Source organism: Ambystoma mexicanum, chromosome 7q (assembly GCF_040938575.1).
Source record: "Ambystoma mexicanum isolate Mex_15411 chromosome 7q, UKY_AmexF1_1, whole genome shotgun sequence".
NCBI classification, from domain to species: Eukaryota; Metazoa; Chordata; class Amphibia; order Caudata; family Ambystomatidae; genus Ambystoma; species Ambystoma mexicanum.
In genome coordinates, this window is record NC_090941.1 from 37,859,070 (window position 1) to 37,883,987 (window position 24,918).

Genomic DNA, 24,918 nt, shown 5'->3' on the forward strand with positions numbered 1-24,918 from the left:
ATTGCTAGCTACTATGGGAAGCTGTGCCTGCTGATCTTTTTGTTTCACAGTGTACCTGAATTTCTGACCTGACCCGATGCCCCAATAACAGAATCCTACAAGCAAAGTTCCATTGTATCACATGGCAAAAACAGGGAATGAACAGAGAAATGCAATACAATCAGACATTGAAGCAGATACAAGATATTCTTAAGAATGAAACTGCCACTAAAAATATTTGCTTTTGATGCTGCAAGAGCTGAAACACGATAACAAGGAAATCAGAGGGGGCGTGGCTTGGCGGCCATGCATTGAGGAGGAGAATTCTGAGGCTACCACATGATCCGTCTGCAGATATAAGCAGCTGGTGGAACGAGTGAGATTGGCCGTGGGAAAATAACAGGAGAGGTGACGGAACGTGCAGGGAATGACTGGCCGCAGTCCCAAAGAAAATCGGACCGGGACTGGCCGAGGAAGAGGTTTCAAGACAAGACGCCGGCATACAAAATGGCAGGCGCGATCACCTGAGCCAGTGGAGGGGCACCACCGCAGAGATACAGCTAACAGTGACGGAGAGCAAAGGAGGGGGTGAACCTGCTGGCTTCACCCGGCGACCAGGCACGGCACCCAGCAGTAACGGAGGATGGCGGAGAGGAGCAGGCCGGCAATGTATGCAGGATGGCGGACTGCACAGCCAAGTGCGCGTACACACGGAGGGTGACAACAACGAGGAAGGAGGCTGGGGAACAGACCCCCCCCCCAGCGGGAGTGTGCAGAGACCCCCGGTGAGGCGCCAGCGATCCGGAAGGACATTGCAGAGATTGCTGTGGGGCTTCCCCACCCCGCGAGGCGGCGCATTCTGCAGGCAGACAACAGGGGCTAAGAAAGTGCTGGCTCCAGATGACCTGGGCCCCGGGGCCGGACGAGGCGGATCGGGTGGCGGAGCAGCACACCAGGGATAACTGGTGAGGAGAGGCAGTGAGCCCCAGGTGGAAGGAGAGTGGTGCCCACCGCGGCCGGAGAGGACAGTAGCTGTAGTAGGCAATTGAGCACCCCCCACGGGAGCAGAGAGGAGGCGGCAGCGGAGGGGGAGCATGAGTGTTGGACTGGGCCCTGAACAGTTACATTTGCACAAGTAATTGCGCAGGTGGCAGTGAGCCCCCGGGACCCAATAGCACACCCATACCTCACGGGGGAAGAAAGCTGATGAGGACACGAGACATCCAAGAGACCAACGCCTAGGACAGCAGCCAAGACTGCTGCCGGGCGCACCTGTGAACTAGCAAGGATCACTGGGGAGGAGGAGGAGCACCCTGAGCCGAAGCACAACCATGAACTGTAGAGAGACAGTAGGAAGAAGGATGAATGTGGCAGGACAATGCCACGATACGTGGGAGGCCACAGTCCACAGGCCCCCACCTCATAGATAAGAGGCAAGCTCTACATAAGGGAAGAACACGAAGGAGGACAAATGGCTGGGCATTGCCAGCGCGGCTCGTGCAGCCACAGAGAGACACAGCAGAGGCATTCTGGATGCAGCCAGGGGGGCCTTACTAGTGGGAAGGCTCAAGGAGCGCAGTGCACTCACCAACAGGTGGGGTAGGCTACTGCCGCAGGTCTGGCAAACCCAAAGTCCAACAAACCCACAGAGGGGGCCAGGGCCCACCGGCGCACGGTAGCGCTCGGGCAGAGTGGCCACGGCCCATGAAAGCAGACTAACCCAGGCCACTGGGACAACAGCAGCAACGCCAGAAACGGAGCAGAGAGCCTCATGGACAGTGGTACAAAGCATAACAGGCCTAAACAGAGGAACACTGCCTCTGTGCGATGGAGGCTGCAACAGAAACTCGCACTGGCTGAGGGACGGCACCGGGAGGTGAGTCTCTGCCGCACTAGCTTGGAGGTTAGTGGAAAAGCCAGCCAGAGGGGACAACAGAGTGCATACCCTGCTGGGACATAGTACCGCTGGGCGCACGCCGGCGGCTGAGTAGGAAGAGAGGGGCAGAGCTGCAGCAGTGCGGGGGTTCACCCGGCAATCCCAGAGGGGCAAGAACAGCACAACCACCGGTGACACAAGCTGGAGACAGCAGGGGGCGGCACCAAGCTGACATTACGGAGAAGGCCACAGAATGGGCACCCAAGACTAACTACCCACATATAGGGGGTTGGGAACCCTGCAACAGAGGCACGGACAAACATGCAGACGCAAGGTGGCAAGTGGCCCAGTGGTGGCAGGAAGGCGGTGAGACTGGGCCCCCGAAGGCAAGAGAAGAGGCACCTCAAACACAGACATGTCGGAAAAGCAGAAAGGGAGAACAAACAAGCATGGAGGCGTTTGCCCGGAAAACAAACGCCCCAGGCGGAGGCCCTGGGAGCCGGCACCAGCATAACGGAAACAGCACAGACAGAGAAGGGAAAAGAAGAGGGACAGGTCTTAGAGGCCATAGCGGCACTAAAAACGTCATTGGAATTTAAGATGGATGCAGTGACAGTTGACGTGGGCCTCCTGCGGCAGGACGTGCGGAACCTGTCGGAAAGGGTCGGCACGGCAGAACATTGGGACAGACGAATACGGCAAACATAACTGCCACCCAGAGCCAAATGACGGAGATGCTGGACCGAATACGAACTCTAGAACAAAGGGCCGAGGACGCAGAAGGAAGGGCCAGACGTAACAATGTGCGCATAGTGGGACTGCCGGAGGGAGAAGAAGGTAGGGATCCCACAGGATACATAGAGAACCTACTGCTTCATGAGGTGGGCGTGGGGAACCTGTTCCAGGGATTCGTGGTGGAGAGAGCGGACAGAGCCCTGACCTGGAAACCTCACCCAGGGGCGCCCCCAAGACCCATGATAGCAAAGATCATGAACTTTAAGGACAGAGAAAAGATTTTGGCATTCGAGAGAGGGAGGGGTCATAACTAGGAATGATGCCAGAATAACTATGTACCCAGACTATATGGTGCAGGTGCAAAAGTGCAGAGCACAGTTCTGGCCAACAAAGGATCGCCTCAGGGCTGCCAGGATTCGATTTATGTTGCTATACCCAGCCAAATTGAAAGTGCTACATAACGGCAGGACATACTTTTTTGAGACCACGACGGAGGCCCAAGAATGGATGGACCAGCAGGGGATCCCACAGCTGAGAGACAGAGAAGAGCAGGACAACAGGAACCCCCCTGATGATCTGGGGGTATGCGCACCGGACGGCAGAATAACAGTTCAGGGAATTAAACCAGCAGTCAGTTAGATGTGGGGGCCCAAAGCCCCAGGAGCAGGCCGCCAAGTCCTACAGAAGAGACCCTGCAGAAGAACAGAATTTTGGATGCCAGTTGGCAGGGGAGCCAAGGGACAGACTTGAAAGCACCGGACACTGCACGGATAACAGCCCACAAGTGCATGGGAACAGAGGGGGCTACGAATAAAATTAGCACAAGGGCTAGGACACACTAAATAATAATAATAATAATAATAATAATAAATATACTCACATGGAATGTCAGGGGACTAAATGCATACGTAAAAAGATTAAGGGTTTACGCCTGGCTGAATAAGGCAAAAGTTCATATAGCGATGCTGCAGGAGACGCACCTGACAGCAGAGAAACAATCAAAAGTAGCTAAGAAGTGGGGAGGCCAGGTGTACAGTTCAACGTACTCTTATTATGCAAGAGGAGTGTTGACATGGATCACCCAAGGGACCCTGTTCTAGCTTCTAAAACAGGAGAGGGACACAGAGGGCAGAGTCCTGATCATACAGGGAATGCTGGAGAACCGGGAGGTGTGTCTGGTGAACACATATGCCCCTAACCACGATGTAACAGAGTTCTTTAGAACACTCACGCCCCGGATAGCTCCATACAGAGATATCGCGATCATCTGGGCGTGGACTTCAACTGTATGCTGGACCCTCGGCGGCTGGACAGGTCTGACACCAAGCATAAGAAGCTAGCATCGCCAGCCAAAGCGTTCCGAAGGATGTTGGAGCAGCTCGAGCAAGAGGACGTCTGGAGGAAGGTACATGCGGGTAGCCTGGCATATACGCACTACAGCGCCCCACACGGGACATTCACCCTAATAGATTAACTGTTCACAGGCAAGGAGACACTGGGGGAATTTACAGGGGCACATATACACGCACGAACGCTGTCTGACCACGCGCCCCTAGGTGTGACATGGGCACACATATACAGGAGAGCCCCCATACCCACATGGAGACTGAGGGCGGAAGCACTGTTGGATGGGGAGTTTCAGGAGCATATCCAGAACACGATAGATGATTATTTCGTGCCTAACGAGAGGAGCGTGGATAGTACAGGGACTGTCTGGGAGGCATTCAAGGTGGTGGTAAGGGGGGAGGCTATAGGGAAGGCGGGGGGCCTCAAGGGGGAGATTCTGGCCGACCTAGAGGGAACATAAAGGGAGCTAGTGACAGCGGAAACACGCACATGGGAGACGGGAACAGAACCAGGCAATCTCGCTGCCATGAGGTAGAAGTCTATGGTGAGTTGGGAGAGGCTGGGGAAACTGGACTATGGGAAATACATTGAGGCTACATGTTGAGGGGGACAAACCCAGCAGGCTCCTGGCTTGGCTCACTAAGCAGGAGGATAGGCGAGAACCGATTAACGCTATTAAAGACAAGCGGGGAGAGGTGATTAGGACCCTGGAAGGTATTCATATGGTTTTCTCAAGATTCTATGAGAAACAGTATTCCCTGGTCCAGGAGGTAGAAGAGGGAGATATAGCGGACGCCCTAGCAGAAATTGCACTCCCCTAATTAATGGAGGAACAAGCCTGGCTGCTGGACGCGCCCCTCATGGTGGAGGAGCTGTCAGCGGTCATAGCACAGCTCCCGACGGGTTTCCAGGCGAATTTTTTAAGAAATATAAGGACACTCTGGCCCTGAGATTGCTAGAGACACTGGAGGAGGCGAACGAGAGAGCGGGGCTACTGGGTAGTATGTCGGAATCAGTGATGGTACTGATACTAAAACCAGGGAAACCACCTCTGGAGTGTGGGTCCTACAGACCAATCTCCCTGATAAACCAGGACTCCAAGATCCTAACCGAGGCCCTGGCCAACAGGCTTAAACGGGTTATATCCATGCTGGTGCACCCAGACTTAACAAGGTACGTACTGGCAAGGAACACAACGTGGAATCTTCGTAGACTTTACCATGTGATAGACAAGACAAATCAGATTTTGTTTGAAAAACACAGATGTCCCACACTCCCATACCAAAATGGGTTGATATTGAACAGTCCAGACTCCCACTTCCTCTTCGTTTTCTGCTTTTTGTCCCCCATACGACACAAAAATAATGGCAAAACCTGCTCTGCTCTTCAAAAGTCACTTTAAATTTGTGGGATGGGGCACTGAGAGGGAAAAAAAGATTCCTAGAGGCATTGGCCCACTCTCCCCAATCTTTTATAACCCTGCCTTTTCTCCTGACATGCAGCCAGAAGTCTTTAGGAATTGGAGGCGAGGTGGCCTTCAAACTTTGGCTCAGCTGTTTGAAGGGGACCAGCCACGCACATTCAATGACTTATGGGTTGATGTTAACTTGGGCTGGACGGTGGAGAACCAGAAATTGGGCACAGTAACCTGTTGGATATGTTCAATGTCTACAATAGGCCATCGCCCCAAACAGGAATGGAAACCCTTTTTTGCCTGAGAGATGCACTGAGCACCATCCAAGCAGGTAAAAGGGCAAAGTGTATGGTATTTGTAGCAGGTGATTTTAACCTCCAATTAGAACCAGTAGGTGTACTGGGCAGTCTTTGGTTCTGCCGCAGTCCTACATAAACTTCAGCAGTTCATTGTTCCTAAACTTTTAACACTCTCAGCATTCTAGACCACATTAGCAGCACTCATTTTTGAAGTCATGTGGGTGACACAACAGTGCTTTTGTAGTAATGTGGGTGACGAGAAACGGCACATGTCTCTTCAATAGTGTCTGCAATGACGTTGTCCAGCACATTGTGGCAAATCTCTCATGAGAATTACAGAAACTTAATTTCCCATGAAAGTTGATGAATGCATGCCATCTCAACAGTACGAAGCTTACACGCTTCAGCCCTACACGTACAGCATTTATGTTGACGTTGCTGCTGCCGTGGCTGTAGTTCGGGACACCAATAATATCACTGCGCATTCTCAACACTCCAACTCAAAGTAGCTGGAATTGATTTACGGGATTCATGCTTTTCTCATGTTTAGCTTTATGTCGCTTGCTTCAGAGATAGAAACAAAGACAATTGTTCACACTAACTCCTACAAGAAAGACTAGCAATATTGTCTACAAAGAAGCATTGGTTCAGGGATAATAGTATATCAATGACTGCCGTAGGCAAAGGGGGCCGTCCGGCACAAATGAAACTCCCCATAGTTCTGATGAGAACTGGCTGATGAGAAGCATTATGGTCATAGAATTAGGTGTTGCTTAGCACTGGCCGTGTATTATTTAAGTTGAGAACGGCTAGAAATAATTGGAATAGTCCTGTTGTGTTCGGAATGCGTGTATTACATTTACCCGAGATTGTCACAGGCAGGCCAAGTTTAATTGGGTAAATAAGCATGTGTAATGTAAGATATCACCTTGACTTTATTTCATTTATATAAATTCGAATTTTGATTACAAAAAGACTGTGTAGCCTGTGTATTGTCGCAGAATTGTGGAGAGGGGCTGTATACTAGGGATTGGTAATTAGTGATGGCCACTTAGTGAAAAGATGAACATATATCAAAATGATCTCTACAAGATCCACAGCAGGTGCTAATAGTTTTAATGAAGACTATGAACACATGTCAGTGAAGGGGGTAGAAAGTAGTCACTAAAAAAATCTGGCTGAAATTTTGGACACCATGTTTATGTTGCCACTAAAGTTAAATCAGAGTTGAAATATGGGATACATGACTCAACGTAATCGTATTTCTGATGCTTGTATCTGCTTAGATTCACATGCTGTGCATAGGCCGACATCTAGTGGAAGCTGCGGAGTATTACAGTTTGTTTTTCGAAACTCGAAAATGGGCGTCGACACAGGGCGTGCCAGTAATACTATCCCTAGTGTGACACCCACTGTACCCAAGATCCCTCACGCGTCTAGGATCCTCAGATTGTATTTTTTCTGACATGAGGTAGCATGAGGAGTAGCATGAATACAGATAATCCAAGCAGATAGACAGAAAGGTAAGACTACAAGCAATCATGCGCCTTCTCTCAGAGGGGAGGAAGGGTGGGTCGCATGTGAATTTAAGCAGATACAAGCATCAGAAATACGATTACGGTGAGTAATGTATCCCTTCTGAGGCTTGTGGAATCTGCTTAGATCACATGCTGTGCATAGATTAGCGAGCAGTACCTGAAGAAGGAGATGGGATGTGAGAAGGGTCATGAGCAAATAAGTGTCTTAGAACCGCTTGTCCCACTTGTGTATCTGCCTTGGAATGGGTGTCAATGCAGTAATGCTGAGTAAAAGTGTGTAACGCTCACCTGACTCCCACGGGGGCGCTGGCCTGGTTCGCGCTGCTGTGACCTCGTCTAAGGTGATGCGCAGGGTTCGGAAGGCGGACTGGACCGGGCCCCAGATCTGGCTTGTCTGACTCGCAGAAGTATCCTTCTGTAGGTGAGAATAGGGGGTTAACTGTCTGCGGGGTAATGCAATCGGCCTCCCCCTTACCCCTCTCACCCTCCTCAAAACCCTTCTGTGCTTCCCCGTAGCGTCTCACCTTAGGGTCTGGAAGGACGAGCTCTCCATCCTGCTTCTGATGCAGGGGCGCGTTGGTATCCAGTTACGTCACTGGATTTTCGGATGGGTGAGAACCAAACTTGCTTGGCTTCCAGGTAAGTTTTTCTATAAGTGGTTCCCCTTGTGTCCATGCATTAATGTTCTAATGCTAGTGTCTTTTTCCCCATAGGGGCCGGGGTACGGAATGCCGGGGAACAGGCACCGACCCGAGGTGAGCGGTGAAATCCTTGTGGAAATCAGGTAAGTCTTTAATGAGTGTTTTGGTAATGTCTTTTCATTCACTCATTAACGCTGATGTCTTTTTCCCCTTAGGGGCCGGGGTCCGAAAATGCCTGGATGCGGCGCGGACCCGAAATGAAAAGGGAATGACCCAACAGGTAAGTCTTGACATGGAGTTTTAGCTTCCCTTTTCTCTTCTTTCTCTCACCTTTGTTCTTGTCTTTTTCTCCCTAGGCGCGGGGGCGCGACTGCGAATCTGGATGGTCGCTGCTGAACATGGAGGCGCCCTGTAAAGGTGAGTAGAATGCGGCGCTGAAGCGATCGATGCGATGTGCTTTTAAAAATAAATGTCTTCCTTTTCACGATTGTCGGCGAAATGTCTCTGGGATGCAGATTTAGCAGATGAGGCCTTTTCCTTCTTCTGTTCTCTTGTTCCCTTCCTTTGCAGGTGATTCAGGATGCTGGCAGGTGTAGCAGAAGTCAAGATGCAGGAGCAGACCCGGTGAGCGTCCAGCTGCTAGATGCAGAACAACGCAAAGCACGTGTGGCTGATCGGGTGTGGTTTAAATAGCCTTGGAAGAAGTTCCTAGAATGTGTCCTTCCTCCAATCAGGTATGTATCCTTCCCCGACCACGCCTGGGTGGTAAATGAGTCCCACAGGTAAAGTAGTTCCTTTCAGGCCTCAAGGAGGCCAGGGTTCTGCAGCATGGTCTGCATCAGGTAAGTGCACCCAAACACTTTCATAATGAGCCTGGCGCCAGGACTGACGTTTTCTATGAGCCTGGCGCCATAGGCGCCAGGACGCTGTCCAAAGGGCCCCTATAAGGGGTTGCTGGGACCTTCCCCGGGGACTTGATGTCCGCTTTTGGGGACGCAGGGCCTGAGCCGGCTCCCCGGGAGCGGGCATCGTGACAAAGTGTGAATAGAGCTCCAAGTAGTTGCTTTGCAAATGGTGTCAAGGGGTACATTTGCAATCAAAGCCAGAGTGGCCCCAATGCCTCTAGTAGAGTGGGCTCTTGGCGTGAAAGGAAGAGTTCTTTCAGAGAGTGAGTAACACAGCTGGATACAGTTAATAATCCACTTCGAGATGGCACCTTTAGAGACGCGATCCCCCTCTCTGCCTGTAGCTACGAAGACAAACAGTTGATCTGTTTTTCTTAGCGGTCTGGTTTTATTTACATAGTAGAGGACCGCCCTACGCACATCTAGGGTGTGTAGTTTCACCTCAGCCGAGCTTTGCGGGTCCTGGAAGAAAGCCGGAAGCTCGATAGACTGGTTTACATGGAATTTTGATATAAATTTAGGTGCGAACCTAGGGTGTGTGCATAAAACCAGTTTGTCTTTATGGACAGTAAAGAAGGGATCCTGCACCGACAGAGCCTGAATTTCACTGACCCTTCTTATAGAAGTAATAGCTACTAAGAAGGCCGTTTTATAAGTCAGGTGTTTGAGACTGCTTTTATGCATGGGTTCGAGCTTGGCTAGCACCACATTAAGGTCCCACCCTGGAGGTGGGTTTGAAATAGGAGGGTGAAGTCTCTTTACTCCTTCCATGAAGGCTTTAACTACTGGTACTTTCCACCACGAAACCTTGCTATGGGAAGTGGTGTAAGCCGACAGGGCTGCCAGGTGTACTTTTAGTGAGTTAAAAACCAATCCTGCATCTAGCAGGTGGAGCATGTATGTAACAATAGTGGAAGGAGTGCAATCAACCGGGTTGATTTGTTTACTCTGGCACCAGATAACAAACCTCTTCCACTTGTCAAAGTAACAGTGCCTTGTGTTTGGTTTCCTAGATTCCTTTAGGATGTCCATATACCTCTGTGGCAAATTGAGATGTGCAAACTCTATGACCTCAGGAGCCATGCTGCCAGGTTCATTGAGTTGGGTTGCTGGTGCACTGTTTGACCTTTGTGCTGGGACAGTAGGTTGTACCAGGCTGGAAGTTTGATGAGCTCGCACACCGCCATCCTGCGTAGGTGTGGGAACCACGGTTGTCTTGCCCACATGGGAGCAACTAGGACGAGCGTCATCGATTCCCTGTTCATCTTGTTCACCACTTTCCTGATGAGGAGTTGGTGGAAACATCCCTAACCAGTTCATCCACAGGGCGTTCCCCTGGGAGTCTGGTTGGGGGAACCTGGATGCAAATCCTGGGCATTGTCTGTTTTTGCTTGTGGCGAATAAGTCTATAGTGGGGAAACCCCACTAAGAGAAGATATCTTCTACGACCTCTCTGTGTAGAACCCATTCGTGTTCCTCTGGGAGGGAGTCTCTGCTCAGAGCATCCGCTAGGGAATTGAGCTCCCCTGGAACATGTTGTGATGACAGGAAGATGTTCCGTCTGAGTGCCCATATCCAGATTTTCTGGGCAAGCTTGGACAGATTTGGCGAGCGAGTCCCTCCTTGCTTGTTCAGGTAGAACATGTCCGTCCGGATTTGCACTGACAGGTTTAGTAGGTGGGGCTCGAACGCCTGGAGCGCTCTGAATATTGCCAGAAGCTCTAGCAGGTTGATGTGGTTCTTGGCCACTGAGTGAGACCAGAGACCCTGAGCTGTGTGGTGGAGACGGTGAGCTCCCCACCCCGTCAGACATGCATCTGTAGTGACTACTGCCTGTACTTCGGGATCGTAAAAGGGTTTCCCCTGTGCGAGATTCTCTCTTGTCCACCAGTGAAGGCTTTGTACCAGTGTTGGCGAAAAGACCACTGTTTCGCCAACCATTCCTGCATGGGACACATGCGCAGGCGCGCGTGGGGGACCAGGTAAATACATGACGCCATCATGCCCAGTAAACGCATTGCTTTGCGTACCGTTATTTGTTGACCGGACAGATAATGCGGAATTTGCAGTAGTATATTCCGAATTCTTTCTTCTGAAGGAAAGGTCAACCCCTCTTGAGTATCTAGGATTGCTCCTAGGAATTGTTTGGAAGTGCTTGGCACCAGGCTTGACTTTTTCTCGTTGATTGAGAAGCCTAACTCGTAGAGGAGGTCGATCGTCCTTTGAATGTTTGTCCTGCAAATTCCTGGGGTTTCCCCCATTATGAGCCAGTCGTCCAGATAAGGGTACACTGGAATTGCCTCCCTGCGTAGGTGTGCAGCCACCACCGCCAGTACCTTGGTGAATACCCTTGGTGCCGAAGCTATCCTGAAGGGCAGTACCTTGAATTGGTAGTGTCGACTGTCCACCTTGAAGCGCAAAAACTTTCTGTGCGCTGGGAACATGGAAATATGAAAATAAGCATCTTTCATATCCAAGGTTGCCATGTAATCCCCCTTTTTTTTTTTTTTAGGAGGGGGATTACTTCTTGTAGCGTGGTCATACGAAACTTTTGGGGCTTGACATACTTGTTGGCAGGCCGTAAGTCCAATACTGGGCGCATTGTCAAATCTTTCTTTGGCACAAGGGAGTAAGTTGAATAAATACCCTTGTTTACCTGGTGTCCCGGGACGAGTTCTATCGCGTCCTTTTCTAGCAGAATGGCGATCTCCTCGAGGAGAATCTTCTGATGTTCTAAAGAGTGTACTCTTTGTCGTGGAGGATGGTTCCGGGGACGCTGCAGGAGCTCTATACAATATCCCGTGGATACTGTTGACAGCACCCATCTGTCTGATGTGATCCCTTCCCAAGCCTGGGTGAAGCTGGAAATGTGTCCCCCTACTGGGGTTGCGTGAGAAGGGACCCTGAACTGAGCGTCACTGCTTTGGTGGAGGCGTGCCGCCTCCCTTGTTGGGGCTGCCTCTGCCTTTACCACGACCTCTCTTATTACCCCTGCCGTCCCCCTGGGTAGACTGTTGGTTGTTGTTCCACTGTGTACCCTGCCCCTGGGAATAGTTAGATCCTCTCTGGGAATTTTGGCCGCGTGGGCGACGAAAATTACTATTCCCTCTCTGGTTAGGGGGTTTATTGGTTAACTGGCCAAGGGACTTGAGTGTTTCGTATTCGTCCTTGGCATTCTTCAGTGCGTCTTCGACCGCCTTACCAAACAACAGATCGGTTTCCACCGGTTTGTCCAACAATGATGCCTGGGTTTCTGCCTTAAAACCAGACTGCCGTAACCACGCATGTCTTTTGATAACAGTGCCTTCCGCTATCAATCTGCCTGCATTGTCTGCGGCGTCGAAGGTTGCTTTCAAAATGCAACCAGACACGGCTCTACCCTCTGCGGAAATCCGAGCTAACTGGCCCTTTAAAGGTTCAGGAGCAGAGGCTATGAGTGCCGGGACTTCTTCCCACTGATGGCAGTTGTAGCTGGCCAACAGGGTGGTGGAGTTTGCAATCCTTGCTTGATAGGCGGACGTTGAGGCTACTTTCCTGCCGAAACCGTATAGTTTTTTGCTCTCCTTGTCGGGAGGAGCTTCGGAAGATGACAAGGGTGTTCCAGCACTCTTACGAGTGTTGGTGACAACTAGGGAGTCTGACTTCAGATGTCCTCCTATATAGAGGGTCAGACTGGGCCGCCCTGAAAAGTTTTTCAATCCTGGGATTGACTGCTCTGGTGAGGTTCGGGTTCACCAGGGACGGATCTATTCTCCGCTGAATGGACTTAAGGATAGGGATGGTCTGGGCAACAGGCCTCCTTTCTCCCACTAACTCTTCTGCGAAGTCCCTCTCCTCCTGGACACCGTGGGTGTCAATGTGGAAGTGTTCTGCTGCGCGTGCGAGAACCTCGTTTAGGAGGGGTTGGTTATCGACCGGGGAGTCGGTAACCGGGGCTTCGTTCTCTACCGGGGAGTCTACCCTGTATGTTTCCGGGTCCTCCTCTTCCTCTTCCTGGTCCTCATCATCCCCATAGTAGCCCGTCCCGGTTTGCTCTTCTACCATGCCAAATTCTTGGTCGTCACCAAAGGAAGCCTCTCCTTGATACAGTGAGTATGGTCTTGAGTATGGTTGTACCTCGAAGGGGTCTGACCTCATCTGAGGGTGTCGCCCCTTGTGGATCATACGAGAGGAAATGTTCTGGATTTTTATTTTTTTGGATTTTTATCATAAAAGTCAGCTAAAGAAGACATTCTTGACGTGACCCTATCTATGTCTTCACTGGACCATTTTTTGGAACTGGGAATGACTCTCTCAGCAAGTCTATGGGATTTATCTTGCGTAGCTTTGCTGGTTTTAGACATATCAGCAGACCTGGTTTTGTCTGTCTGTTTAGGGGGAGTGGTGTGTTTCACAGGTGTGGAAGAGTGCAAAGGTTGTTTCTTCTGCTGTTCTCCCCCCCCCCACCGTGAGTGGAAAAATGTTTTCCCTGTCCTTTCGTGGCTCCGGAGGTTTTCGACGCCTGGCGTCGAGGATCGGGGGTAGTGTCCTTCGAGCGTGGGGCCTCGCTGATTTTAACTGCGGGCTCCGACTCCTGGAGCGCGGCCTGGGGGTGGAAGTCGTCTTCGTCTTCCGACGATCGAACTTCTGTTAGCCTAGGGAGCGGGGCACTCTTGGCAAGAGTGGATGATTGCCTGGAGTCATGCGGCGATCTTGATCGAGAGCGCCCAGAGGACACCGAATCGGACCGCTCTGTTTGTGCCTCTTTCCGAGAACTCGACGTCGTCGAGTCTCGGTTGGACTTAGTGTGTTTAGTGTGTGTAGTATGTGAAGCGCTTGTGTCGCCGGGGGTCTTCCCCATAGCCGCCCTGCCGGACGACCTTCCGAGGTCGGGGACCTGTGCTCGGCTGTCTTCGACGCCGTAATGCTCTCGCCGTCCGAAAGTACGGCGTCGCTGCCGTCGCCCTCCGCTGCCATGGCCGCCTGCCTGGCGTGGTGGGCCCAACGCTTCGTCGAACGGTCCTTAAGTGTCTTAGGTTTAAACCTACTACACGCTCTGCAGTTCGCTTCGGGGTGGTCCCTCGGCAAGCAGAGATTGCACGTGGCGTGCCTGTCGACCCAAGGGTATTTGCGATTGCACTTGGGGCAGAATTGAAAAGGGGTACCCTCCATACGCACCTTGAGGCAGTGGGCTGTTAAGTGTAGGAAATGTATAAGGTGTACCTATATACCAAGAGTGTAGAGTATGTACCACCCCCCACTCTCCCTACTTGCAGGGCCGAGGCCAGAGGCCTTCCAAGGCCCGGGCCGAGGCCAGAGGCCTTCCGAGGCCCAAATCCGTCGTGCAGCAGCCGACGGTCGATTTCTTCTCCAGCCGGCGTCGAGTGTTGAAGTTCGACGTTGGGGTGGGGAAGGATGTCAATAGATTATTCTTTTAAATTTTTAGCAAAAGTATGGCTAAGGCCAGGGGACTCCGCAAAATGCTTCCGACCAGTATGGCGGAAAAAAACAATCTGAGGATCCTAGACGCGTGAGGGATCTTGGGTACAGTGGACGTCACACTAGGGATATTATTACTGGCACGCCCTGTGTCGACGCCCATTTTCAAGTTTCGAAAAACAAGCTGTAATACTCCGCAGCTTCCACTAGATGTCGGCCTATGCACAGCATGTGATCTAAGCAGATTCCACAAGCCTCAGAAATATATATTTAATGAATCAATTGAGGAAAAATATTTTGCATAATGCAGGGAAAGAGCAAAGGGAAAAATGCACATTCTTATCATACATGGGAAAAAAAACCAAAAAGAACAGAACTGGAGACACCCAGCTCAGAAGGAGGTAAATGAGGGCTATGCATCCGTTAAGTACACTACTGACCTGCAATTGTACCTAATACAAAGTGTTGATATAAATACATGTTTTAATTTACAATAATGGGGATTACCATATTAGGAAGCAAATTCAAGTGAGGGAGCTTGCATACCGTGATAGGATGAAATAAAACATGCTGCAAATTTAAATGAAAACATACAATCTTAGAAAACAGAACCAAAAGACCTGTAAAATGAATTGCAATGAGGCTCACCTTATGTATGTTCAAAACCGCTGAATGGTCTCAAAGCTATGCATTGTTTGTAACATAGATGAAGGCTTCAAGTTTTTTTTTTACCCAATACTCACTTTATTTGTTAAGGATACTTGCAGAATGTCTCGATCATCACTGGCAGATCTATGCTGAGAAATTTGTATCGTGGAATGAAACTGCTAAGACCAACTAGAAGAAAAACAAAATACAAATATGAGCTATGAGCCCTTTGATGAAACAAAGGTCTAACATTTTAGAAGAACAATGATACAATTACAGCTCATCCCAACATGTATTTATGTGTAAAGCAGCATTTTTAAATACCCTCTGGGCCCAAGGAGAATCTGTATCTAGGCCTTTTCACGAAAATCACTTTACATGTTTGCACTTACATTTTCCCCTAGCGTGGGCCTTCGAGTTCCAGAATGCTTAGTGCTGGAGGCTAAAAAAGCCAGTACTAGATATTGGCACTCCTAATGACATTGGGTCACTTAGAAAAAAAAACCTTTTTTTTAGTACCTTTCAAGCATGCTTTCAATTATGGTAGTGCTAAGCGAAAAACTAGATTTTATCCATGCACTGTCTCTGATAACACCAGCTTTTGGAATTTCTGCTAAGTGAAAGGATGAACATTGTTTGCGCCACATTACCTTTAATGGCACACACAGCCACAAGATCTTCATTAAGATTTCTCATATTAAAACAAATGGTCATAAATCTAACCCCATATATTTTTCAACATGGTTTTCAATATTACTGGGTCTGTGAGTCTGCATGAAATGGCGTGCGGATAGTGCACTATTCACAATATAAATTGAGTCTTATATGAATTAGATCTTTGTGCTTGCTTGAGGTTTGCTTACACATCTTGCTGGAATGATGAGTGGGTCCCGATACTATCTGGAAAGTTGTTTGATGGAGTAGGTTTACTGTATGTAAATGTGAAAACGCCAAAAGTACCTTACTCCTAAATTATTTTTAAATCCACTGCCCTACAGAATGATCGAGGAGCTGATTCAAATGGGTGGCCAAGCAAAGGAGCACCAAAGCTATTATTCTTTGGAATCTTCGGGCTGGCAGAATCTGTACTACCACTGGGAGCAAAGGTAACATACTGTTGAAACCAGGAATATGGATTGTTGGGGTGTCGATGGCCTGTTTGGTGGTTTGTGGTGCTGTGGGTGAAATTCATGGGCGATGCCGTCAATGGGATTTGCGTTGTGAAGCTGACCGTAAGGCGTATCATGGGGGTGCAAGAGTCATGTCGGGTGGGCAGGGTGTCAATGAGAGAATTGGGGGTACTGTGTTGACTGGTAATGTAGTGAAGGGCGGCTGGTACTCTACAGATATCAGGTAGCGGATTAAGGGGTGCTTAGCTGCTGGGTGCAAGTCATGTAATGTCTGGGTTGTGGCTGCAAGGTCTTCAGGCTGGGGCTTTTCCTTGTCTATATATTTCAAGTCTATTAATGCCACATGTTAATTTCGCAGTGTACTCAGCAGGCACACTGCCTCTTAAACAGCTACAAATGCTGCTTGATGGTGCACAGAGTAAATGGTCTGTATGCAGGAGTAGAGTGTGTACTCGGTGCTCTGCAGGGGACAGGATTCTTTTTTCAACAGATAACCCAAAAGCCCTTTCAGATATGCTTTGTTAGGGTTTCGTCTCAAAGAGCCCCTGGAACCTCTTTCAGGTATCCAGACTTACCAAAGGCCTTACCTCCATCCCTGGAAGCTTGTAATTGGACCCCAGACTTCATCCGTGCTGTCCGCTATGGGCAGAAGTGCCGCAGAGCGTAACAACGCTAGATGGTCCTTTCTTCTAAACTGCCTATCCTCTACCCACAGCCGATTGCCGGTAATTAAGTGCACGGCATATCCGAGACGGGTGTTCTCACAGTGAAAATGTTTTTGTTTGGACCCCGATTCCCTGAATCATTTCCTAGGTAATTAGGCTATCCATGTGCCAGGCATTTCCTTTTTGTCCTCCATTTTCTAAAGCAATCCACAGAACCCAAGAGGGATCATGTTGAGCCAGGAGCAGCTTGATTCTAGTAAGACGGCGCTGTTTTGTTCTACTGTTTATTACTGTGTCTGCTTCAGTTCCTCACCACCCCTATTTTCTGTCTCCTACTCCTACTCCAGCTCCTGTCTTGTCTCAAGCTCCAGAGAAGGTGTGTTCCATAGCACTCCTACCCCAGGAGATCTACTTTGCTGTGTTGTCATTTCAACCGGCAGGATCTATACTTTTGGGTTAGTGGATACAGCGACCAAAGCTTCCTGAGAGAGTTTCCGTCAACCAAGAAAGCCTGACAGATTGCGAGAACCTATATACTCTCTTGAACCATGGACGGTGTACTAAAAGATCTAGCCTCCATTCAGTGTAGGAACTAAAGTATAGGTAGCCACATCTAGACAAGAAAATGCTGTTCTGTTTCAGTCAATGTCGGCACTGCAATTGTCAGTAGAACACTTAGCCAAGAAACCTGTCCTTCGGGGAAATCACTGGGGAGCAGGGACCGGTTCCAGTACAGGAGTTGGAACGTCCTCATTCGGACACCATACCTATCCTTACACTGGCTATCTTACAGGTGCCAGGTGTCAATCTTAGTGTATCTGCTACTCCCATGCCTCCTAAATGTGGGGGGCTCCTAAAGATTTTAAATCATTCCTGACCCAATGCCGGAAACATTATTTAAACGGGCCCAGACTGTGTGCTTCAGACCAAGCCAAAGTATCCTGAATGCTGTTCAACCTAGAGAAAACCACATTAACCTGGGCCACCCCATATGTTGATGGCAACAGCCCTTTATTGGATGACTTTGAAGGCTTTTCAAAATATTTTTGATAGGCAGTATACTGTCCTGTGCGTAACAAATTGCTTGACCGAGATTTATTAAATTATATTTCCCATTTCATGGGATTAGTCACCTAGACAGTTTGGCCGGAAGACACGCAAGTAACAATCTTTTGTAAAGAAGTCAAACAAGATTTTAAGGATGCCCTTAGTCAAGTGGTTGACCCTCCCCAGACTCTACCAGACTTCATATCCTTGATAATACGAATAGACCAAAGAGTTAGCGAAAGGAGGGATGAACGATGAAGGTCTGAGTTCCGACATACTGTTTTCCCCAGGTGGGAAAAAGATTCATCCTCTTCTCATGAACAAGAACCCATGCACTTAGGGAGTACTACAGGACCTTTTTCATCTGAAGAAGGAGAAAGACAAAGACACCTTAAGTAAAGACTGGAGGGGGGGATCTGTACTTCTGCCCGCTGTAGAGTTGGGGTAGAGGTAAGATTCATCAATAGATTCATCAATAGTTTTTAGGCCATATACATTATCAAGAAAGGAGCGATACCCTCTAGTATTCCAAGAAGACATAACAATACCAGAGTAACTAGGAGGTCGGGGCAGAACAACTGAGGTAGTACTTCAATTTATATTCCCCTTAGTTCTGGTTTGCTCAATACAAGACTTCATCATCTGAAGCAATCTATATTCAAGACCCCTCTGCTCAGCTCAATGATTCAAATTCTTAACTGCTAGCTCGTCAACATCAATGGAAACCCCCTCATTAAACTATTCACACTCAAAACCCATCTTCAGGAAATCTTGCACATGGTTGTCGACAGCTTCCGCAATAAACGAGGAAGTGAAGTACACCAACAACCAATAAGAAGATTCCATCCCATCAGGTATTTCTACTAGCTCAATGTCCTTTGGGGATGCAGAAGTAAGTTGTGGAATACAGTGAATTAATTTCAAAATATTTTTCATATTGAGAAATTGGCTTTGGTCAAAAGGTAAATAATTCAGTAAACAATAGATTTTTGCAAAGCTGGTTATGGTTACAACAATTTGTTCCATTCTCTGTAGATTTAAAGTCACTAAGAGAGCGAGTGTACCATTAAAATTTCCTGTAGTGTCTTCGCCTAAGCCCGTTTTTTTCCCCTTATCAAAGGACAATCACAATCCTTATTTGACTTTATATCAAGGAATGAGACTTGTATAGTTTTAGCTGTTGTATCTAAAATTGTCTCACCCCGTCTCCAAGCTCCATTCCATTATGCCCGAGTCAGAATCCAATGTAAAACTAATGCAATTTACCACAACCTTCTTGGCATTTGTTGCAGGAGCTTTTATCCATTTATCTAGAGGACCACATTTTACATGTGATTTAATAATCTGAATGTAACCATTAATCTTGGTCAGCATAATCAAATTATAACAAGTTGAAGTGGACGCACAATCTATGTCCTTAGTCTTAGCCACTTTACCAGCTTTAACCAATCATTTTAAAACAGGTTTGTTTCCCTGTTGGAGTGTCTTATTTCTTTTATTTTTCCTGTAATTTCTATTTTTAACTGGACTAAAACTCATTAACATTCCCCCATTATGGAATCAAGTAAATGAACAGATTCAGAGACTGAAGGTACAATAGCATCTTTGGCACCATCTGAAACCAGAGGTGCAGCTATTAAAACAGAATAGCCAGGAGAAGACATATTTATACCATTCCTATTATCTGCAATTTCTTGGATGAAGTCCAATACAGATACATCCACAGGAACACTGTTCTCCAAGATGATGTGAACAATTTTTGCCACCGTACTACTCTAGTCCTTTTATTTCTGTGACATCGTCATAGACAATGTAAAACAATGCTTTCACAATCATAAGTGTCTCCCTAATGTCTCCACCAACAGCTGCTGCATCAGATTGGTCAGATAAGTCACCCTCCTCATTCTCATCTTCCAGATCACCAACAATCTTTATTAAGTCAGGTGACTTTGATACATTAGTTCCAATCAAGTTTTTGTCCCTCTCTTCCGAGTAAGCTATATGATTAGAAGTTAAATGTCCAACCAAACATCTTTGCAAACTATAACATAGTTCTAATAAGTTCTTGTCAATTAGATTGGATGGCAAGCAATCAGCTTGTGGTTCATTCAATGAATAGTTCGACTCAGGTATGGATAAAGAAATGAAATCAACAGCCACTTGACAAGTTCCCAAATCGGGCCTATCACCTGAAATTCGATTTTCCACCATTAGGCAGTCTCCAGCTCAAGCACTGAAAGAAAAATCAGAAGGCATGTGTCTGCTGTCATTTGCAGCAGAAATACAAACATCTCCATGTGATGTGGCAAAATAATCTGTAATTTTGCCTCCATTTAGACTTGGTGGTGTTTGCGTAGTAACACACAAAAGTCTACTGACGGGGAAGCTTATTTGAATAATAGAACTGGTTTTCCTGTTATTACCATCTCCTTTCTGGAGCATTTTGATCATTTGGTTGGGATAAGAGTCCGCCTTTACTTCTTAGCGTGTAACCTTTATTTTTTCCAGTCAGCCGAAAAAAATAGGAATGGATAACTCTTACCGCTCAGAGCTCACTGCTTGTCTGCCTGTCTGCACTTGATGAGGCACTTGCTAGATGCGCACGGTGGCCTCCTTAAGTACTGCATTGATTGTGATCAGCTGCAAAGCCGAAAAGAAACTTCCAACGGCAGTGTTGACACACGTCCAACCAGTCTGCCGGTCTGCACTTGAGGAGGCACTTGCTAGGTTTCCAATGTTATCATATGGAGAACAGGGGGAGACAAATGCTTTCAGTTTACTTACGCCCGTACGATTGTCCCAGATGACTTGATGGATCAACTGGGGGTCACTGGAGGATGTATTTCCCACTGTTGATTCTGGTGAGAGGTGCCCAGGAGCTGGGGGTGCAAGGATTCTTTCCGTCAGGTCCAGATGGAAGATGCAACCAGTGACAATGGAGAAATGCAAGATGTACCGATGCATGCCTCTTCACAAAACTTCACAGCATGGGGAAACGCGAGTTCCAGCGATGGCCACCACACACAGACGATGGCAGGCATCCGTCCAGTCACGTTTGAAGAAGCTTCTCCAGGACAGATTCCTTGAAGACATTCACAGGGAAGGCGACTTGTGCCACAAGCTGGCGACCACCAAAGTGCCGGGTGGAACTGCGGACGGTGACACTTCTGGCGAGGTAGCCCATTAGAGAGATGGTCAGGCCACTGGGTGGTCCAGGGACACATATGAAGGCCCAGGACGGCTGGATCCTCAAGAAGGTATCAAGACTAGTTGGTACCACTAGTCCAAGGGCTGAAGCGCCACTCATATCAGGGGCTTCAGCGATCAGGTAGCCCAACAAGGCTTCACCGGGACAAATGCAAGAAGGGATGCCAGGCCTCTTCTTCAGATTTTCAGTCGGCTGCTTGTCTATGAGGGATTCTTGGCTCCAAAGCGATCTGGACTATTCAAATAGCCAATAGTTTTCCAATCAGGAACAACCATTGGTTTCACTCATGCACCATTGATGTGGAATGGGACCAGACAGTCCTTCCCCCTTCCTGACACAGACAGACAGACAGACACGTTTCATAATTGGAGGATGGCTGCCTCCTTACCGAGTAGAACAAGGGGTGGATCCTCTGAATGTGACTTTACTAAAGAAGCTAACCTTGTACTAACGACTGCCATGGCTCACAATCATTCATTGCCTTTCGCAACGCTGTGCGAGCATAAAGCCAAGCCAGTAAAGCAGGCAAAGACTGTTAATTTGAGTGAATTACTGGTGTTCGCGCTTGAACTTCGAGTGCCGAGGGATGAACGGCTTGCTGCAGATGTCATGCCGGCCCCTTTTGGGCCATTACCAGTCTGCTCATTAACACAAAGTTCAACAATAAATCAGCTCTCATCTACATCTAAAGCTGTTAATAACACCACAACGGGGCCAAGACCGGGGCTTCGGTAGATCAAGAACTGCCAGTCATTGGTAACCACAATATTGCTAGTGACTCAACAGTCCTGGATGCTTCTTTTCTAAGACTTTGCAAAGACATGGACAAGCTTATTGACAACAACCTGAATCCACCTCCTTTGTCAGCCCTGGTTTCTGGCTTTACTGTTCCACTGGCCAATTTCTATTGAGAGTGTCTGCGCCCCAGGGGGGTCCCCGCTGAGGGGACAAGTAATGTAAAATATATATATATATATGCATACATACATACATACACACACACAAACACACAACAACCAATATTTTACATAATGTCGAGTCTTTGGGGCCAGCTTCAATTTCAGCATTGCATTTGGTCATGGAATCTATGTTGTGGCTATACAACAATATCAAAGACCTAGCACAAGAAAAACAAAAATATCCAGAGTAGAGAGGAACACTCAAATTATCCTTGGATGGGCGAGAAAAGGGTCTGATAAGCGGGTGTCCCTTCGTGAGCATTTTTCTTCAACATTTCCTTGTTAGTTTGAGATACAAACGTGTGATCCTATTACTATTAGTCAGATTCCTAACAGTCTGACCCCGCTGCTTCAACATGTAGAGTCCGAGTGTTTCCCCTATTCTGTTTGACTGGCCGGGCAAGTTTAGCCCTCAACAAGAGTCGGTAGCTTTAATTACAACTCCACCTACACCTATACGGGAGGTTTTGAGCATTCAAGCAATAACCTCCCAATCTCTCATGACAACTAACAAAGCAATTGTGGAGACCATCATTACTAAAAGGTAAAAAAGCAGAAAAGCTAAGAAGAAAACAAAACATCTTATAGCTTCAAACTTAAACAAATGCAAATCCTCATTGAAGTTCTTGCGCTCTTAACCCGAGATCGGCCAAATCATATACCTGAACACCCAGCTAGTTGAACCTACCAGGTTTCCACTAAGCAGCCACAATGATGTTGACACATATGGTGTACAACAACTTGTTCCAGCTATCAAAACATCCAAGGCTAATCAAACCAAGATCACTGAGTTGTTGTCTTCTGTTAAAGATGTGGTTTGTGATCCATTATGCCTGGAAGAGCAAGAGGAGCCAACCTGTATACCGGGGGGATGTCCAACTGCCTCAATCATGACTACATTTACCACTGACATTTTGCAACCTAAAACTTTGGCACCAGTTACGAATGACATCATCAAAGCAACAATGGCCTCAAACAGTAGCCTCAACATCCACATCTACAACCATCTTACAGGTTACAGCATCAACATCCACATATCAAGTAGCGGTGGAAACTTAAAGCCCGTTATTTGCTGCAACCTCAGCTTTGACTTCTGGAGTTTTATTACCAAAGGTTGTCTCAACTAAGCAGTCATATTTTTGTACGAATACACTACCAGCAGAGGTTAGCTGACCCTTTGGAGGCCACCATTCCAGTTGCTCTTTTGTTATCATTGGACTAGAAAACATTAGTTATGTTAATGGTCCTTTGCGGTTCAACCGAGGCAAACTACTAGATATTTTCTGGCAAATCCCAGCCTTGCATGCTATTCGTTCTGGTGACATAGATCGAGTGGCTCTATTTAAGCATAAGAACGAGTGCTTGGTCTGTCATTTTTCAGTTGAACTCCGACTTCCTCAAGAACACACACTTTATCTTATTCCAGGAGACAATGATTGAATCACACTTTGATCTGGAGGGGTTCACCACGTTCACAAAACCAGCAACTAGAGGAGACAAGAGTCATTCTAGTGGTGGATTGGCAACTGTGTTTGATTTAAACTTAGCAATCAGCCCCGACCTATTGAAACGACCCATGAAGATATATTGGCGGTAGAGTTAACCTTCAGAAAACCTTAATTGAAAATATTAATCAATTTATATTGGAACCCCTCCCGTTCTTCTTTTGATTCAATACATTCAGCAATTTCCAACTTGATGGATGCCTGGATGGTCCATTCATCAACTCATGCAATTATCTTGACCGGTGACTTTAATTCAAACTGTCTGGCAGGCGCTAAAGCCAACATATTGCAGCCTGCGAAGACTAGAGAAAATGTTTCCAGTCGTAGGGCTTGGGACCTCTTTCTGACAAAATAGGACACTTCCCTTGTAATGCCATCTGCAGATGTCGAGGTTTCAACCTGTTTTACCAGGCATTGTGCGCTTGTACAGTCATGGATAGACCATTTTTATGTTTCTAACGAAATAAGAAAGCAGTGTAGTCCGGTTTCTTTTTACGACTTGTTGGTTGTTTATCATATAATTCTCTGTATTACATTGCAAAATGACATCCAACTGTGCGAAAACCAACCCCTTACCTCTTTTGTTGTTAACTGATGGTAATGGTTTGACTCTGAAATGGAACCGGAATTGATCTATTTACTCAGATCTCAAACAGGAAATTTAATGATCTAATCTTTGGTGACAAAGAACTTACTGTCCTGCCTACTCACTTATTTAATGAAATCATTTCCTCTGGTTTCAAAGATATGGCCACCAAGGGGAAATTAATACAAACTAATCCATTCCTGCATATATGTGATCCTAGGATAGCTGCCTCCAAAAAAGTCAAACGAACCAGATTAATGGCCATCACGATCTTGGGTCCTTGTACTGAAGAATATATAAAGGCCAACAAGTATATTAACCAAGTTCACAGGAACTACGTGAAATTTCTTAGACAGGAAATGTTCATTAAAGATATCCAGTCCATTCTGAACCAACTTCTAAGTCACAATACAGCTTGTTTTTGGCCTACCATCAACAAAAAACTAAATACCAGAATTGTACGGACTGATTGTCCAATTGCAGAACAAGTTTGGTTTGATTATTACGAGCTGAAAGTATTCCAAACCAATTTGTTTTGAAAGTGTCTTTGGAGGAATTGCAGGGTCAGATTTTACTGGACCTTCACCTTGGGCTGTGGAGGATATCTTGTGGGCAATCAGTAATGCAAAGGTATCACAAGCACCGGGCCCAATGGTTTCGCTCCAATAGTGATCACAAGTGCTCCTGAGGTATGGTTCTTAATCTTTAAAAACCTCTGATTCCATCTACGAGACTCATAACGTTTCTCCAACATGGAGAGAGTCCGTTATAATTCCCATTTATAAAAAGGGGGACTTCAACAGTCCGGATAACTATAGGCCCATAGCCTTGCTGGATACCTCTAGCAAGATCTTTGCCTCATTACTTTTTAGAGAGCTCAGCCTTTGTCTTGATCGGACGGGTTCTATCATCACACATCAGGTTGGTTTCAGACCACAGATGGGGACTTCACTAAACGCATCGATAATGCCACATTTAAAGGATGTATGTGATTTCCTCGAATATATTTCACCTAATG

At 47.4% G+C, this 24,918-nt stretch overlaps 1 protein-coding gene across 2 annotated transcripts in view; it reads right to left on the reverse strand.

Moving 5' to 3' along the window:
- The window catches only part of MBTPS2 (membrane bound transcription factor peptidase, site 2), a 471,718-nt gene that overhangs the window by 22,641 nt on the left and 424,159 nt on the right, over positions 1-24,918 (reverse strand). The window contains exon 10 of one of the 2 annotated variants that reach the window (XM_069640675.1): positions 14,914-14,989. In XM_069640675.1, the coding sequence (XP_069496776.1) occupies positions 14,914-14,989 (76 nt within the window). Of the gene's footprint in view, positions 1-14,895; positions 14,990-24,918 lie in introns of both variants that reach the window. The other variant, XM_069640676.1, reaches the window with a different exon arrangement.